Below are 16,647 nucleotides of genomic sequence, written 5' to 3'. Positions count from 1 at the left end.
TCTGAAGTTCTCAGATTTGAACACTTTGTCCAAATTGTAACTGGCAGATAAGTGCTGCATTGAGGCAAAAGTTACACTTGACTTTTGTAGCGGAGGGCACTGTATTTTGGTGGTGGTTTTTTTAATATTCTATTGAAATGCCTGGGCATTATGAAGTGGATTGATACTAGTTTATATTCTACAGTTTTAAATTAGACCATCTCCAGATATAGCTTGAATGCTTCTGTTGTATATGGACCCTGTCACCAGCAGAGAACTAGATCATAATCATAAACCATAATCAGAAACTGATCCTGGAAATCTTACTGCTTTAAACTTGAGAACTGGAGGGGACCTACAGAATATGGCAGTGGACAGAAGGACAAGAAAACCATTAACAAGAACCATGGGTAACCAACTTAGTGGAAGCAGCAGATAAGATCCTGTTTATCATCATTAAGAAATAATGCAATATTTTCTATTCTACTGGATGTTGTGGGACTAAATAAAACATTACAGAGTAGGAATCATAAGTAGCTTAGTTTAAGCTTGTTTGGGCTTGTATACTGTCCAGGGATTTATAAAGACTAAAAAGGAGTGGGAGTATCACTATATATTAATAACATTTTAGAAATAAATGTAGGTACCACTGATAAAATAGAATGTAAACTGAAATCACTCTAGGGGAAAAACGGTAAAAGAAATTCTGTTAGGGTTATATTGTGAATTTGGAGATTATCTCCATCATGTCATTGGTAGATAAAGAGATGCAGAAAGAACTGCATAATTATGAGCTATATATAGTATCCCAGATATCCCTGCATGTGACAGCACACGTTTCTTCTCCAAACATTAACCGTATAAATAAGAGGTAAAGTAATTTTATATTTGGTTCTGTTAAGTCATTAAGATACTGTAAAAGAGTTAGTGTGGTAAAATACTATGAAGGTAGAACTTTATACACTTATGACATGAACTACTTAAACTCCCTGCTAGCACAGTTGCATTAATTTATTTTTTTTTTTTAAGTTTTTACCTGAGGTTTTACAGACTAGACCTTAATCACTACAATGAGTTATTGTGATTAGGTACTGCCTAAATCCCCATTGCATTGCTCCAGTGATTTAAAAGGGTTTTGAGTTGGTTCAAAGAGGCAACTGATGATTGCTCTAGAACAAGGGAAAAGTAATTTTTACATGACCCCCTGCATGACTTTGTTTGGACTATGTGCTCATTAAGATATTTTAGCTTGCATATAATTTGTCAAATCTTACCACAGGTTGGAGATACTGTCAAATGGCTCTGAAAGTTCTGATAAGGGAGATGATTCAGTTCACTGTTCAGCCACACTGCAAATGTAGCATCACGCCTATATTTTGTTAACATATTGGAACTATTTTCTTTGTTAGCCTGCTTCTGTTTTAATTATAACTGTATTTAAAGATGCCTATCTCTTTTGAATCCTTTGTTACATGCCTGCTGCTGAAAAGTCCAAACTTGAAATAAGATCAAGGTTAAAAATGTTAGCATATAAAATCAGCATTACTCTACAAGATTACAGCATTAATAACAGACAGCAAACTGGAGTATTTATGTCAGTATCTTTTCCAGGTCCTGAAGTGATAGATCCTTCCCATTTTATTCATAGAAATATATCTGTTACATTTTAATTAAGTCAGTTATGACTGAAGAGCTTCCTTTGTTAGTGAGCAACAGTATTATTACCATTATTAAAGATCTAAATGTTTGTTGACTGTTTTTGGCCATCTAGATTCATATCATAATTAACACTTAACAATTTTTGTCTTTTTTTAATAGGTGTTAAAATCACATCAACTGTCCAAGTGTTGAAGCTTATTAGACAGGCTGGGGACAGAGTTTTAGTCTTTTATGAAAGGCCTGTTGGATATAATCAACACGGTTCGGCGCTGCAGGATGGATTTGGACAACTGGAAGACACTGCTTTCTTGACACAGCCAGAAGATGACCAAGCTAGTTTATCAGCTGATGTTGATAACAGAGATTTTGATTCAGAATTTGAGGACTTAGCTTGTGAATCATCTGACCAAAAAGAAGATCTGCCAACAACTCCGAGTCCCAAACGTTCAGTAGTAATACTTGCTGCTAAACCACTTGGAACTATATCACCGATTCTGAATCGAAAACTACATTTAGGAAGTTATCAGACAACATCAAAAACGCAACAAAAAGATGGAGCTAAAGTGGCAATGCCCAAAACTGTGGAGGGTTCAGATGCATCACAGCTATCAGGTAAACAATCACAAGGATCCAGTATTAAGCCTCCTGTGCCACCTAGGCCACAAAGCAAGCCTATTTTGCCTACTAGTGAAACTCAGAATCTGTTAGAAACTGGAGGTGTGTCTTCTGAAAAACCAGAGAGGCCACCTCCACCTACAAATAATGGAGATAAATGTACAGAGAAGGTAGTAAAGAATAATGATCAAATAGAAGACCCAGCGGTTTCAAAAGTAATAACAGCACCAAAACAAGATACATTAAAAGATGGACTTTCAGAAAATGCACGTAGTTACAAAGATAGTGGAGATGATCATCAGACATGGGAATCGCCAGAAATTCCTTATAAAATCCGTCAAGGCCGATGGCCAAGGACGAGAACATCCTCCTGTCTATTTGAAGTAGAAGGATACCATAAGTACCTTAACGTTGCACTGTGGTGCAGAGACCCTTTCAAAGCAGGTGGTTTTATCTGCTTAGGATATGCAAGCATAAAACTTGAAGAAATTGCTTTAGATTGTATAGCTACATCCTCAATGGAATATATTAGAACATTTAAACTGGATGCTCCTACACCTAAAGCAGCAGTCACTAGAACAGCATTGCGGAATTTGACAACCCATAAGGGATTCAATGAAAAATTTTGTTATGGCGATGTGACTTTACATTTCAAATATTTAAAAGAAGGTGAAATAGATGATTCAAACTTTCTGCTGGAGAAGGAAAGGGAATGCCACTTGGAAGAAGAAGCTCGTGCACTTCAGAAAGAGGATCCTTACTTGGGACAAATTGTTCTTACGGAGAACAAGCATAACTTTCAAGATACTCAGTTTCAGAATCCAACTTGGTGTGATTACTGCAAAAAGAAAGTATGGACTAAAGCGGCTTCGCAGTGCATGCTCTGTGCTTATGTTTGCCATAAAAAATGTCAAGAAAAATGTCTAGCTGAGACACCCTTTTGTGTAGGAGCTGAGAAGCGACTTGATCGAACTGTGGGAGGTTGTAGAGCAGAAGGACAGGAAGCTCCCCAAGCTGCATCCTCTCGCGTTGATTCAGAATCTAAATCTGTTAACAGAACTACAGGTTTGACCAGGCATATCATCAATACAAGCACCCGTTTGTTAAACCTTCGTCAAGTCCCCAAAGCTCGCCTTTCTGAGCAAGGAACAGAGGTGGTAGAACCGTCACCAAAGCACACACCAAACACTTCTGATAATGAAAGTAGCGATACTGAAATCAGTGGGCCAAGCAGTCCTTCAAAACGTGCAGCAGGTACTGGGATAAAGTTGGTCCGAAAGGAGGGTGGTCTAGACGACAGTGTCTTCATTGCCGTTAAAGAAATTGGACGTGATCTCTATAGAAGTTTACCCACAGAGGAGCGTTTTCAGAAATTAGAATTTATGTTGGATAAGCTGCAGAATGAAATAGACCAGGAGCTGGAAAATAATAATTCACTCGTTAAAGAAGAAAAAGACACAACCGATGCAAGGAAAAAAGCCTTGATTTCTGCTGCGCTGGCTAAGTCGGGTGAAAGACTGCAGGCCCTTACGCTGCTGATGATCCACTACAGGGCAGGCATTGAGGATATAGAGTCTTTGGAGAACATGTCAATAGAGCGGCAGTCCAAAAGAGTGACTAAAGATTCAGAGGAACCCAATATAGCAGAAGAAATGGATAACGAAGATGTCAGTCTGACAGAGGCTCCAACATTCAACATCCTATCAGAAGAACCAGTTGATCCACCTCAATCAGTAGACTGATATTTACATATTTAGCCTTTGAAGGAATGGACTAAAAGAATACTTTGCACTTAATTACAAACACACACCAATTAAATTAAAACACTGGTATAATGTACATGTCCTGCTTCTCCACAGTTGTTTGCCTGTGTAAGAGTACAGCTGATAATGGTTCTCCAGCTACAGCACCATCGTTTTGTTAAACTGGCTGGTTAAAACTACATTTTGGGGTTTATATTGGAAATTTATTTTTAATAACTTATTTTTATTTTTTCTAATTATGTAACCTTACCATTTCACATTAATGTGTGTGGTGTCCTTAATGTATTACTTGCCCTCCCCTGCCCCCCCCCCCCCTTTTTTTTTGAGCTAGTGTTTTCAACAGGAAACTGGCAGGATTTTCAAAATGTTTAGTTTCCATTGTATGATGAAAAAATGATAAGCTTGTTGCATGCCTAAGCTGATGACTGACACAGAAGTCACTGAGGGACCAGGCTTTAAAACGTTGATCACGGTTTTATTGTACATCTTCTAGGTAGTTGTGTATTTTTTTTTGCCAAACATATCATGAAAGCAAACAAAAGTCTTTCATTTTGTCTGTTGTTAGTATTTACTAGAGTTAATATTGCATATCATTTGTTTTCCATATTTTTAAGTACAGGAACTTTTCATAGTTTGTAATTAACATGAAATACAGTAATGCTAAAAAAAGTAATCCTTAGAACTTTGGGCTATTGTATCCTGATTGAATAATACTAGATATCAAAGTACATACCAGTATCTTGTAATAATTTTAATTGGGCATATTTTTGAGATGAGGCTGGTTGCCTTCCAGAAGAAAATTATATGTTTAAATATTGTTGTATTATCTGATAACCTGATAAAGGAAAATTGTTCTTCACAAGAGTTGGAGGTTTCATTGCATTCTATGAAAAAGCATGTAATGATGGTTTAAGTAATTTAAAAAAAATAATATTTTGCTGCAGACTTTATCATTTCAGAAAAGGTACAAAATACTTTACAAAATAGCTAAACATGTTCTCTCAACACTTTTGAGTAATCATATAGTGGTAAGTTGCATTCAGCTTCTCATACAGAAGAGACAGTCTGAGCAGAATTATCACCTTTGTCCGAATAATGTCCTATAGTGTATATAACAAGTTTTATTTGAATCAAAATAAGTGAGTCCAGTAGAGATGAGCAAGAATTTCAGCCAGCAGCTTTTGAAAAGAACTATCTGGTCTTGTGCTATGTGTAAACTGTGCATCTTAGCATCACCTGGCTAAGGCCGTTCTTATTTATTTCCTGTAAACATGTCTTTGTTTCATCTTCTGTGTATAGAAATGCCGTATAAAATATCATCTTTATTTTAGGTACTGTGTTAGGTACTGGTATCATTATCACTGGTATCACTGGTAGTAGAAAAAAAAATGCCTTTGTGGAAATGGAGTTGAATCTAAGGTGGTGAAATAACTGATTTAAATTTTCAGGCAGTCTGTAATGTACCTCTCCATTAAATTTGCTTCTCAGTTTATTTTGCGGTGGGCAAAATTAAGAAGCAATGGTTTTCACAGATGGAAGAGCATACTTGTACTTCTAAAAAAAAAAACCAAAAAACGGTTACTTCCACTCATGCAACTACTTGCACTTCTTTGTGAGTTCTGGGCAGTTGATACTTATCTAGTTGATGTATGGAAAACACTATCCATGCTAAAATAGGCATGTGACACACCTGAAATTAAGCTTCAGCAAATAATCGCACAAAATTAGCTTCCCTTATTGACTAAAACTTATTTAACCTATACTTGCTTGAGATGCGTATTAAGACTTCCCCACTCCATTTTCTCAGTGGCTTACCATTGGTGGTGATCTGCATTCAATCTCCATCAGTGTTTGCTCTTATGGACTACTATAGAGGTCTTCAAATATATCCAAGTACTTCATTTAAACCCTGGTACACATGAAGGAGCTGTGAAAACAATGCAAATACTGATTTCAAAAACACATTCGTGGTTTTAAATTGACTTGTGTGATACAGTGGGTAAGAAAAGCTGGATATAGTTTTCCTCGTATAGTATTGCTAATGATGATTGTAAGAGATAAATTAAACGTAGTGCAATATTTTTAAATATACCGAATGGGAAAAGGGCAAAATAGTTGTATTTTAGTGATAAGAAGGAAAACATAAATTCCTACCTGGCATTAATTACAATAAACGGTGAGTCTTGAGGGGAAAATTGTAATACTACATTCCTGATGTAATCTTTGCTTCATGCTTGATTGTAAATAGCTGAAAATAAAGAATACCACAGAAAACAAGAATATCTTGACTTAATGATATCTGAATAGGTGGCAGCTGCACACAATTGCAGAAGATCTGCCTAATATGATTTTGTTGGCTATTATTTTATCATGAGAATAAGCTTTAATAAAATAGTTTTGCTAAATTATCAACTTCTTTGCATTGTGTTAATGTTTTTTAAACACTTGTATTGCAGTAGTTCATCATCTAAAGCCACTCCTTAAACGAAAGATCTTTGGGAGAAAAACACACATTTTGCATTAAATAAAACTGCTGATTGCTGGATTAATTGGGCTTTTATGCATTCTTTCTATCTGCATATGCATTTATTTTTATTTACACAGTTTAATAGTAAACAGAGATTTCTTTTGAAAAGGTGATTCCAGTTGATTCTTTGTGTGGCTAGAGAATCTTATAAAAAGGTAAGGATATATGTGGGTCTTTTATAAGACCTCCAGGCACTGCAGAAATTACAACTGAATGGCAGTATTGGTGATAGTGACTACCACCAAAGTTACATTAGGGGAAAAAATGGTCCGAGAAAAATTCTTCTGATTTGCCCTGTCTTTCAGAAAATGTTAAGGGATAATAACTAAACAAATCCTTACTGTTTACTGGCTCATTTTTATCTAATCAGTTTTTCCTTGTAATTCCCTATCCTTGGCATTTTTCCTTCAACTTCAAAATAAAACATGTATGGAACTTTACAACTACAGGGGAGGACTGAGTAGTAGAAGCAGATGAACTAAGTGACTTTATCACACTTAAATTGACACAGATCACACTACACAAAATATGAAAGAACCCAAATTATTCCAGGACAGAATGGGGGGGGGTGGGGGGTGGGGGGGTGTATTTTCTGTGACTAAAGTTACTTCCTGACTGTCAGCAAAAAAGGTTTGATTACTTACTCCTCCAAAAATACAAAATGCAGAACAACTCCTAAATGTCTGTTTTTAGGGGAAAAGGTGGCATAGAGAGCCCAAACGTGGTTGTCTGTGTGCCTCCTAATTCTTTCTCTAACTTTTGGTGGACCAGGAGCGGAGCAAAAGCCCGGGGGAGCCAGGCTGAGCTGTGGGGGTCTGCTGAGCAAACCGTGGTAAGATGCTGGTCTGTGAGGAATGTGATCAATTTAATCTGTCCCTGGGCCTCCTTCTCGTACTCGTTCTGCATTGCAGATTAACGTGAACTCTTCCTTAATTTTGATGTGCTCGCAAGTACAAAACCAAGCCATGAAGTAAGCCATACTATGCTTTTTTTAAAAAAAATATGTAAGTTGCTATGTTTGCATTACTTTTATACTTGTGAATTTAAGCAATACATTAGTTACTCTAGCTGGCAAATAAATGAACATGTCCTGTGATAATTTAGAATTCTAACATTGGTATATTAGTTTCAGATTTAATTGGATTAACAATTTGATGTTGACCAAAAGAGTTCAGTGAAGCTAAGTAAAATAACTTAGTTGGGGGCAAAGTTTCAAGTATCCAAATGATGTACAACATTAAAATCTGAACTTAATGTAAATAATCATCAGCCTGCACAATTATTACTTATTCAGTGGCAGTGAAGCATGTCAACACATGACAGAATCTTGGTTTATGCTGTATTAATGTCTCTCTCCAAACACCTCTCAGCTTTGAAGGAAGGATTTCCATCTGTTACATACTCAAAAGAATGCAATTGAAAATATACCACTACAAAAATCGGTAAGTGGATTTTTCAAATCAACCATAGGACGTATTGCTTGGCCTTCCACACCATTTAAGCCTCTTACTATGTTTTCTCAGAATCGTCACCCTTATTTAAAGAACATACGGGGGTGTCCCTGGTACTGCACATTTTGGCCTTATCAATTTCCCAAAAGGTTAAATCTCAGACCAGCAGCCATGTGACAGAATGATTGTAGAAGCTATCGCGGTTACTTAAACAAGTTGTGTGTATTTGTAACCTGGAGTGAAAATGTTTGTCCTGAGTTACAAACGGACTAGAAATGAGGAGTGCTTTCCCACAACCTGAAATATTTGTCGGCTTTTTCCCTGTGTCCCTAGTATACAGTAAAACACAATGCAGAAGGCAAATCACGAGGGGGATGATTTTTTTTATTATTTTTACTTTATTACAATAGATCATGTACTTCTTTCAGATAACTTTATTTTAACATGATCTGAATGTATATTGACAAAGCAATACTTGAAGTTTGATCCACTATATTTTTTATATTTTCTGACCATAGTATATACGCTTTACAAAACTATATGTAAACATAGTATCTATGCTGCAGTACATAAAACATCTGCAAATACATGAAAGAAGGCACATAAAGATTTTAATTTTACAAATGAAAAGATACAACATGGTTGATAAGGACATCGGCATTGTTTTAAAATGCTTTCTTTCAAAGTCTGATTTTTCTCAGTGCAGATAGGAACTGCCTAATACAGTCCTTTACCTATATTAGACTCTGTCCCCAAATGTTAAGAGATATTGGCAACAAACTGGTCATTTTTTTCATTATTTTTAGCAAAGGTGATATTTTAGCTCATTTTTTTAAAAAAAAAAGTATATTGAACTTCTAGCTGTGTATGCAAATGCATGTAAAATAGGCTCTTTTGTTTGAACTGCTTAAGTTATCAGCTTAACTTTCAGTACATGCTAAGACTAAATACTGTGATACTGCAGCTTTTCTTAACCAGTCATTTAAGATGCTTCTAAAATAAGGTTATGTTAAAAATAAAAGGTTCAAAAGGTAGAAATATAAAAAGTATCTTCATGCCGTCCTTATTCCCTTTAAGGGAAAGAAACAGTGCACATTCATACCTACATGTTTACCCAGTGTTGCGTGTTTCAGGAGCTTGATATTGCACAACTACTTAACTAATTAAAACTTCATTAAATAGTACTGACTAACAGCAATACACTCATCTGTTTAAAACACTATTTTCACCAACGTTCCATGAGTGGTTCAAGGAGAGCTCATTTTTTTAAATTGGCAAAGAAGTTGTGCCTTTTATTTTACTAATGTATGACCTAACGTTGATCAAAAAAATGGTAGCGATGTCCACGCTCTGAATTCCAGCCTTCAGCTCCTCTCAATGTACTTACAAGGGTACAGTTTAAAAGGAGGCAAATTGGATAGGTTTTCTTTGAGCTTTGCTTTTTTTTCCCCTTCCAATTAAGTAAGAAAGACCGAAGCTCTTGACAGTAACTCGTAACTCCAAACAAAATACGAAATACTGTATGTCAATGAGTTGACTTTAAAAAACAAATAGTTAAAATTCACATGTTTATACAGATTTGTACTACACATTTAATAAAAAATATAGTGTAATATTCAATAAAATTAAATACACAAAATAAAGATTAGCACTATACAAATCCTCTATAAAAGCTTCCCCCCCCCCCCCCCCATAAGGCAGTTAGCAGTCTGCTTTATAACCATGGGCAATGGATGATATACCTTTGGCTTTTTTGACCATTTCACTATTAAATGTACAGTACAACTAAAACCTATTTCTGGATGAGATGTTTCACATGAAACACTGCATTTTGTACACCAAAATATGTTATATGGCTTTTCATGTTATTCATCACTTTCATATTCTTCTTCTTCACCTATGGGGTAGGACTGGATGTTGTTCTGGGTGTACATTTTTGTTTTCACGGGACAATTGTGATCCATGAGTATTGCCTAAAAGAAAACGGAATATGAATATTAGCACTTCTGCTTAGCATCCAGGTGAGGTCTGTGGCTGACCCCACCACACGTCATCCACCACTCAGGGATTCCCTTCTCCCTGAAAGTAGAACCCAAACTGATTTTAGTTAGAGTAAATCAAGCCCATAGGTCTGTGTGAGGTGGGATCTTGGCCCCCAAGACATCACCAGCACATTTCTATTACCTTACTGGAACCGGTATTTAATCCACAGGCTTAAATTGAAATACATCTACCCGCTCTCCAGTTACAGTAATTTACCTCTCCTGTATTTAATCTCCATCTATTAAAAGCCAGATGAAGAGTCCTACTGCTCAAGGTGAGTGTCCCTTACTAGCTTTGCTTTTCCCACCCCTTTCTGCAGAGCTCCAGAACAGCACAGCCGGGCTCTGCTGAGAGTTGTCATCCAAATACTGAGACGTGACATCCACAGCAAGCTAAAAGTGATTATCATAGTTGGAGGCCAGCTGCAATGTTACATTCTTTGGGATGAATTTTTCCTAGGACACTTGGAGTCTGTACTTGGAGCGGTTGCATAGCGTGTTTCGTGCTGAATGTAATTGTTGGGTTTTTAATTAATTACGCAAAGAGCACAAAGTAGGGACCCTCCTTTTGATTCTTTTCGAACCCAAAAGAGATGGCACATCAGTTCACTGCCACAAGCCACTGTGGGCATAGGAGTCACTTTGCATTTAAAGGTATGTTCAGACAGTGGAAGGTGTTTAAGCCCTGGGGAGAGATTCTGACCCTGCAGTGATTACTGTGTTACAGGTAAAACCCTGACAGTGACCAGGGAAGCACACGATAAACTGCGTATCTCTAGCAAACAACAGCTTTTCGGGTTTTTTTCTTCTTTCTGGTCCTCCACCTTAGTCAACATAAAAAAAAAAATTAAAAAATCAGTGCAGTCTGCAAAGGTCATGACAAGGGATTAACTGGAATCTCTGGGATGCTGCAGTCCAAACATTTGCAAAACAAAAGGTCTCTGGTCTCACATATGCACCTATTTTGGCAAGATTCATTTTTCCACCTTCTGTTCTCCTCATGTCAGCACAAAACGTGAGCAGCACACACAGCAGGTTCTGTCCTTACCTTGCAGAGATGTGGTGCTGCATAGTGAGACCATGGCAGTGCAAAATTACATTTTCCTTTCACCCAAATAAACAACTAGCAACTACATTTTGGGCCCCAGACAACCTTGTTCAGCATGAGCAAGGATGGAGCGCTGGATGGGCTAGGCCTACATCACCTACATGGTGACAGACGTTTCAGCAGAGAATGGTACTTGTTTTTCCAGGATTTCCCCAGCCCTGGAATCACAATAGGGATTGGTCTGCTTACTGACTGCACTGCCTTGTAATTCCTTTGGGATCTTCCCATCTTCTTGCTGAGCAGAGGAAACCTAGTGAGCAAAGCAATGGATATCCCCTCCTGCAGTAAGATGCCTTTTGAACCTGATCTAGTATAAATCTATAGGAACAGCAAGTCCTGCAACAGCAGCGTAGGGGAGCAGATAAAGGACATTATATGAAAGGGCAAAATTGAGCTACAGAAATGGGAAAGGAAAGGAGAACAGTATAGGAGGGGAAAGGAAGGGGAAAAGGACTATTATAACCAAAGCAGGAATCTTTTGGGGGTTTTGGTTTTGGTTTTTTTTTTGTGTGACAGGCTAAGAGAACAGTGTGCAATAGAAGTGAAATGTTCCTGCAGGCACATTTGTGAGTGTCCTGGGGCAGAACTCATGGAATAGACAGGAGAACTCCTCACTCCAGGTCTTGTGAAAACTAGACTTTTACATATACTTAGACTTCTTCCCCATCAATGTTCACATTTGCTATTAAAGGCTGTTAATCACAGTGTCACTTTTGACTTGGGTCTCTTAGCCCCTGATTTTAGGGATGTATCACAAGACATTCACCTGCTCTGAGGCTCGTCCCTAGATACCCACTGTGGGCTGCAGGGGATTGGGCAAATGCTGATTTGGCCAAGCATCATCTTCTTACACGCCACACAGCAGCTGGGGAGCACTGACTGCTCTAGAAAACTAAGTCATTGGCAAAGTTACATTAAAAAAAAAGGTCAGGCTAAGGCCCATGGTATAGATAGGATAAGAGAAGCCATGAATTTGTAAGGGCAGGCAATCTGTATGGAGGGAGAAGGAAAAAATATGATGCAAAATATACTGTAGAGGACTATGGGAAAAAAAACAGGTTGAGGCACATAAAGGAATAAAACAAAATTGGTCGATACATTTCTGGCGCTTCAAGGAAAACAAAAATGCCTTTTATACTGACTCCACCACAGCGGATGCTGTTGCAGATTGATGTCTGCTGCACCCTGTTTTGTGATAATCAAATTTGTGACTTTGTAACACGTAACTAATAAAAAGCTTTTCTTTATACATCTTGGACATAAAAGGAAGGGGGAGTTCATTCCAAAGATGATGCATGAGGGTGAAATAAACTGTGCTGGTCCCTTTTTGGGGAAATTAGAGGCAAAGATGCAGAAATAAGTTATCATTTGTTTCACTGAAACAAACCCAGAAGAAAGAAGCCATGTTATGCTTACCATTTTCTCTTCTTTGGCAGGTGGACTTCGAAGGAAAAAGCACAGGGGAGCAAAGAGGATATCCACAATCCCTATAATTGTCATGAGCCATGGAAATCCAATGGCTTTTGCAATGGCACCACCAGCAGAGGGACCTTGTAGAAATAAAAACCCTTTTCTGAAGATCGTTCGGACACAAAATTTGCAGCAGTCACTTTAAACAACAGTAATTTTATATACAAAACTCCCGCTTTACATATTGATTTGAGGAATGTAAAGACATGTTTGTAATTATAACATAAACCTTTCCTGGCTCCGTACTCCACGTTCATTGAAGAAATTAGAGATGCTCCTAGGGGCATCTGAATCGTGCACTCAAGGAGGCTGGGGGTCAGTGGGGAGTTATTCCCCTCACAGACTATTAGGAGCACAGCTGTGGTGTTAGTTTTAAATGTTCCAACACCCCTTTCCTAGGGGTATCCTATTTGTGCTCAGTGCCCGATACCTTCAAGCCTCTTACAGCTAATGAAGCTGAGCACGGCATCATGGCAAAGGAGGGGAACAGATGTCAAACCCAATTCCCTCTGCTTTGATTTCCTGCAGAAAATAAGAACGCCTGCTCATAAAGGCTGTGAACGTCACTGGGCTTCACACCTGGCATCGTAGCATATTCTTTTTTCTTAACCGTGCATTATAGGCAGGAAAAGGCTGGACTTACCTATGGCGAAGCCCATGCAAAAGGCAACATCAGCTATTGCGTACACGCTACCATAGACTGATACGTGACGCAGATCTACGAGGTAGCCCATAATTGGCATCATGGAGGAGTCCACCATTCCTGGTTGTGAGGGAAGGAAACATATTTCAGGAAAATACTGCCTGCTTTTTTTTTTTTCTTTTAATGTCTTGGCCAACTATGTGCTAAAAAGGGATGCAAAAGCAACTCAAAGGATGCTTACTCTTCAATAAGCAAAAGATTTGTGTAAAAATAGACTGTATTATCTGTACTTTTTATGGTCTTTACTGTGTCCGAGTCACGTAAGGACACGTATAGACATGTACCTGTGACCCTTGTTAGAGGACAAGAGAGATGTGAGCTTAGAGCATATCAACCACTTCCCAGCAGCTGTCCGTGCAAAGGCTATCTCACATTACCAGCCAAGTAGCTTTCATTTAGGGGAAAGTTATCTTGTATGAACGTACACTTACTGTAGGCCTAAAAGATTGCATTAGCCTCCAGTTAACCAAAATTATTACAGTGGCTTTAACACGTCTTTTGAGCCACGCTTTCATTGCTAGCAAGAAACAGCACAAGACAGCTGATGAAACTGCCGAGATACCGGAGGATTTGTAGTTGTGCCTGTAACTTCTTTCCTAACCACACATCCCTTGTGAGTGAAGATGCCCCAGAACATTTGCTGACCAGCCAAGTGCTAAAACCCAAGCTGTGGTCTCCACTCCAGCCTGACTGCGTGGTTCAGCATAAGCAAAGTTCACACATATTACTTGGAAGAAGAGTACATGTGCATGGGCTTGGGAATTCCTGTTTGATGAAAATTTAAGCCTGTTTTTTCTTTTTTTCTATGAAAATGTCTACATAAATTCTTTTCCACAACAGGAAAGACTGTGGGTTTTGGGCAGCGCTTTGCTTTATTTCTGAAAACAAGGTATAAATTCATGGACAGTTTGAAAGATCTGTTTAGGTCAATGGAGCAATTCTGGACAGACTTTAGAATCCAGCTTGTCTAACAGCGCCCTGGTTCAAACTGCCCGTGCACCATCCTTTAAGCCTTCTTCCTTTACCTACCAGTTTGGGCCACAGCTCAGGCTTCACCACTGTCAGATCAGAATGACAACAAAAGTAATTTTCCATGTAACTTCATATAAAATCATTTTTGAATAACCAACAGACTGTAAGAAGTCATCGTAATTTTCTTACCAATGGCAAATCCAACTCCAAAATTTGGTGCTATGAGCCCATAAATGTTTTTAGCGAATGGTACCTACAAAGGAAATTTCAGACAGTTAATTAAGTCACACTGCACATGCTAATGAGGTTAGGGTTGGGGTTTTTTTTCTAAGATAAATTCTCAGAGTAGTTATGGCACGCTTGGTACTTATGTGCAACTTAGAGTTTGATCCTTGTTCTGGGCTACTGTTTCAGACGACTGTGCCGTCAAACCACTGACACACTGTTATGAGCAAGAATAAACTGTTGAGTGACAGCTCAAAAAAAAAAAAAGGATGATCATCCTCCTCCTTTCAGAGCCAGTCTTCCTTCAAAATAATTGAAGCATTGAAATTTGAAAGCGCTCAAAACTCTGATCTAGAACCTATTAACTACACATTGTTTAATAATGTATTTATAAAGCAGAAACTTCAGCAAAATTTCATGGGGAAAGCACATATCTGAAGATGAACACACAAACATTCAGGTGGTTTGAAAGATACACAAACTTCTACTTACGCATAAAATACTTATTCCCACGATTAGCATCCCGAGCAAAGCACAAAGCCACCTATCAAAGAAGAAACATCACTCAGAGATCGGTGATACTGAGATGTTAGAGCTGATCTTGAATATTTCAAAGTCATGTATGAAGTGCCGAGTTACACAACTGAAGTAGCAACATGTTCAAAAAAAGCGATCTTGCTACTATAGAACAAACTTTCATAATTTCCAACATCAAAAAACTGCCCCAGGAAACACTGGCAATAGTACCTGAACCGACTGGAAGATTATTAGTATTTTTAAATTAAGCATACCTTCCCATTTTGTGTGCGAGTATCCCAAAAAGATTAGTCCCAATGAGATAAGAGATACTAGCTGGAATAAAAGCGACGCCTGAAAAATATGAATGAGATGTTTTATCAGCAATGATTTTAGTGAAGTGTTAGAAGAAACTAATAAATTCCAGACACTGCAATTTTGATTTGAAGGTATCTCATAGACTCTTTGTGCATAGCTAAAAAAAAAAAATAAAAATAATAATAAAAAAAAAATCAAATATCCGGTTTGTTGCAGCCTTCTCATGAAATCTAAGGACATCATCTATGAAACGCAGGAGCGATGCAACACCTTTGAAAAGAGATTTTTCAGCATCAGCTGCAAGAACTGGTATGGGAGAGGGGATGGAACAACAAAGAGCAAAAAGTTCACCTCTAACTACAATAAGCTTTGGGATAGGTCAAGGAAGGCAACTCTTTTGCGGTCGCACGGCTTATGGAGCATATGCTCAGCACATGCAGCAAGCCCAGGACAGTTAGGGGTGGGTGAATCTCTCCCTGGAGGAGTGGGCAGCAGGACCGCTGCTGCGGCTTCGCAAGTCACCGTCCCCCTGCAAGGCTGTGAATGCCGTGAGGCTTTGCGTTAAGGTGAGTTTGTAATGCTGCAATATGGTCCTTGGTCAAGCGGTGACCAAAGCCAAGTATATATCAATAATGTAAAGGTGAAGAAACCTTAAAGTCATGGGTTTGAAATTATTTAGCCAATATATTTCCAGTGAAATTTAATTTTAAAAAATTAGTTATTGGTTTAAATTTAAAAAAACCTAATCATATGTAATGACTTGCAGATAAGGGCACCCGAGCGTTCCTTCGGAGCCTGATGGGAGGGTACCCAAACCCTCCCATCTCCCCCACATCCACTCAGAAAAACATACTGTTGGGACCAGCAATTTTTTCTAGTCTTGAGGTTTCCACAGCAGCGGCTGTAGCTGGAGTAGATGCTGGCTGCATGGTGGCCAGAAATATCTTTGGTTTAAAAGCCAATTACAGGCTGCACTTGAGGATTCATCCTCTCCCTACAGGTAAGTCACAGGGCAGGACCCAGCCAGAGGGGAAGTGTCAAAGGAAGCCACAGCCTAGCAGAAGAAATGTTAATAAATATTAGAGTGTGCTACTGCCTTGGCTGCCACTGTCTGGAAAGCGCCAGGGAGGGTGATGCAGGCGTGTGTGAGAGCAGGGACTGCCCTTGTGGAGAAGACATTATATGAAAAATATCCTAGAGGGAAAGAAACAGGGTGCCTGTGCCTGATGCTGGATCCTTGGGCAATGGTCTTGAACGGTTCATGTGCCTTGGATGTAATAACACACGGTATTTTTCTGT

At 38.5% G+C, this 16,647-nt stretch overlaps 2 protein-coding genes across 2 annotated transcripts in view; one reads left to right on the top strand and one right to left on the bottom strand.

Annotated features, from left to right (window-relative positions):
• PDZD8 (PDZ domain containing 8) overlaps positions 1 to 6,555 on the top strand; it is a 67,008-nt gene extending 60,453 nt beyond the window's left edge. Inside the window, exon 5 of the mRNA XM_075026478.1 lies at positions 1,798 to 6,555. Coding sequence (XP_074882579.1) covers positions 1,798 to 3,995 — 2,198 coding nt within the window. The 3' untranslated portion in view covers positions 3,996 to 6,555. The remainder of the gene's footprint in view (positions 1 to 1,797) is intronic.
• Positions 6,556 to 9,723: 3,168 nt separating this feature from the next.
• SLC18A2 (solute carrier family 18 member A2) overlaps positions 9,724 to 16,647 on the bottom strand; it is a 29,994-nt gene continuing 23,070 nt past the window's right edge. The window contains exons 11-16 of the mRNA XM_075026993.1: positions 15,306 to 15,384; positions 15,007 to 15,058; positions 14,479 to 14,542; positions 13,258 to 13,377; positions 12,561 to 12,694; positions 9,724 to 9,967 (exon numbers count right to left, since the gene is read on the bottom strand). Of these exons, the coding sequence (XP_074883094.1) occupies positions 9,860 to 9,967; positions 12,561 to 12,694; positions 13,258 to 13,377; positions 14,479 to 14,542; positions 15,007 to 15,058; positions 15,306 to 15,384 (557 nt within the window). The 3' untranslated portion in view covers positions 9,724 to 9,859. The remainder of the gene's footprint in view (positions 9,968 to 12,560; positions 12,695 to 13,257; positions 13,378 to 14,478; positions 14,543 to 15,006; positions 15,059 to 15,305; positions 15,385 to 16,647) is intronic.

The sequence above is a fragment of the Buteo buteo genome, chromosome 4, assembly GCF_964188355.1.
Source record: "Buteo buteo chromosome 4, bButBut1.hap1.1, whole genome shotgun sequence".
Lineage (NCBI taxonomy): Eukaryota > Metazoa > Chordata > Aves > Accipitriformes > Accipitridae > Buteo > Buteo buteo.
The sequence above is the reverse complement of the archived record's forward strand: the minus strand, read 5'-3'. Positions and strand labels throughout refer to the sequence as shown.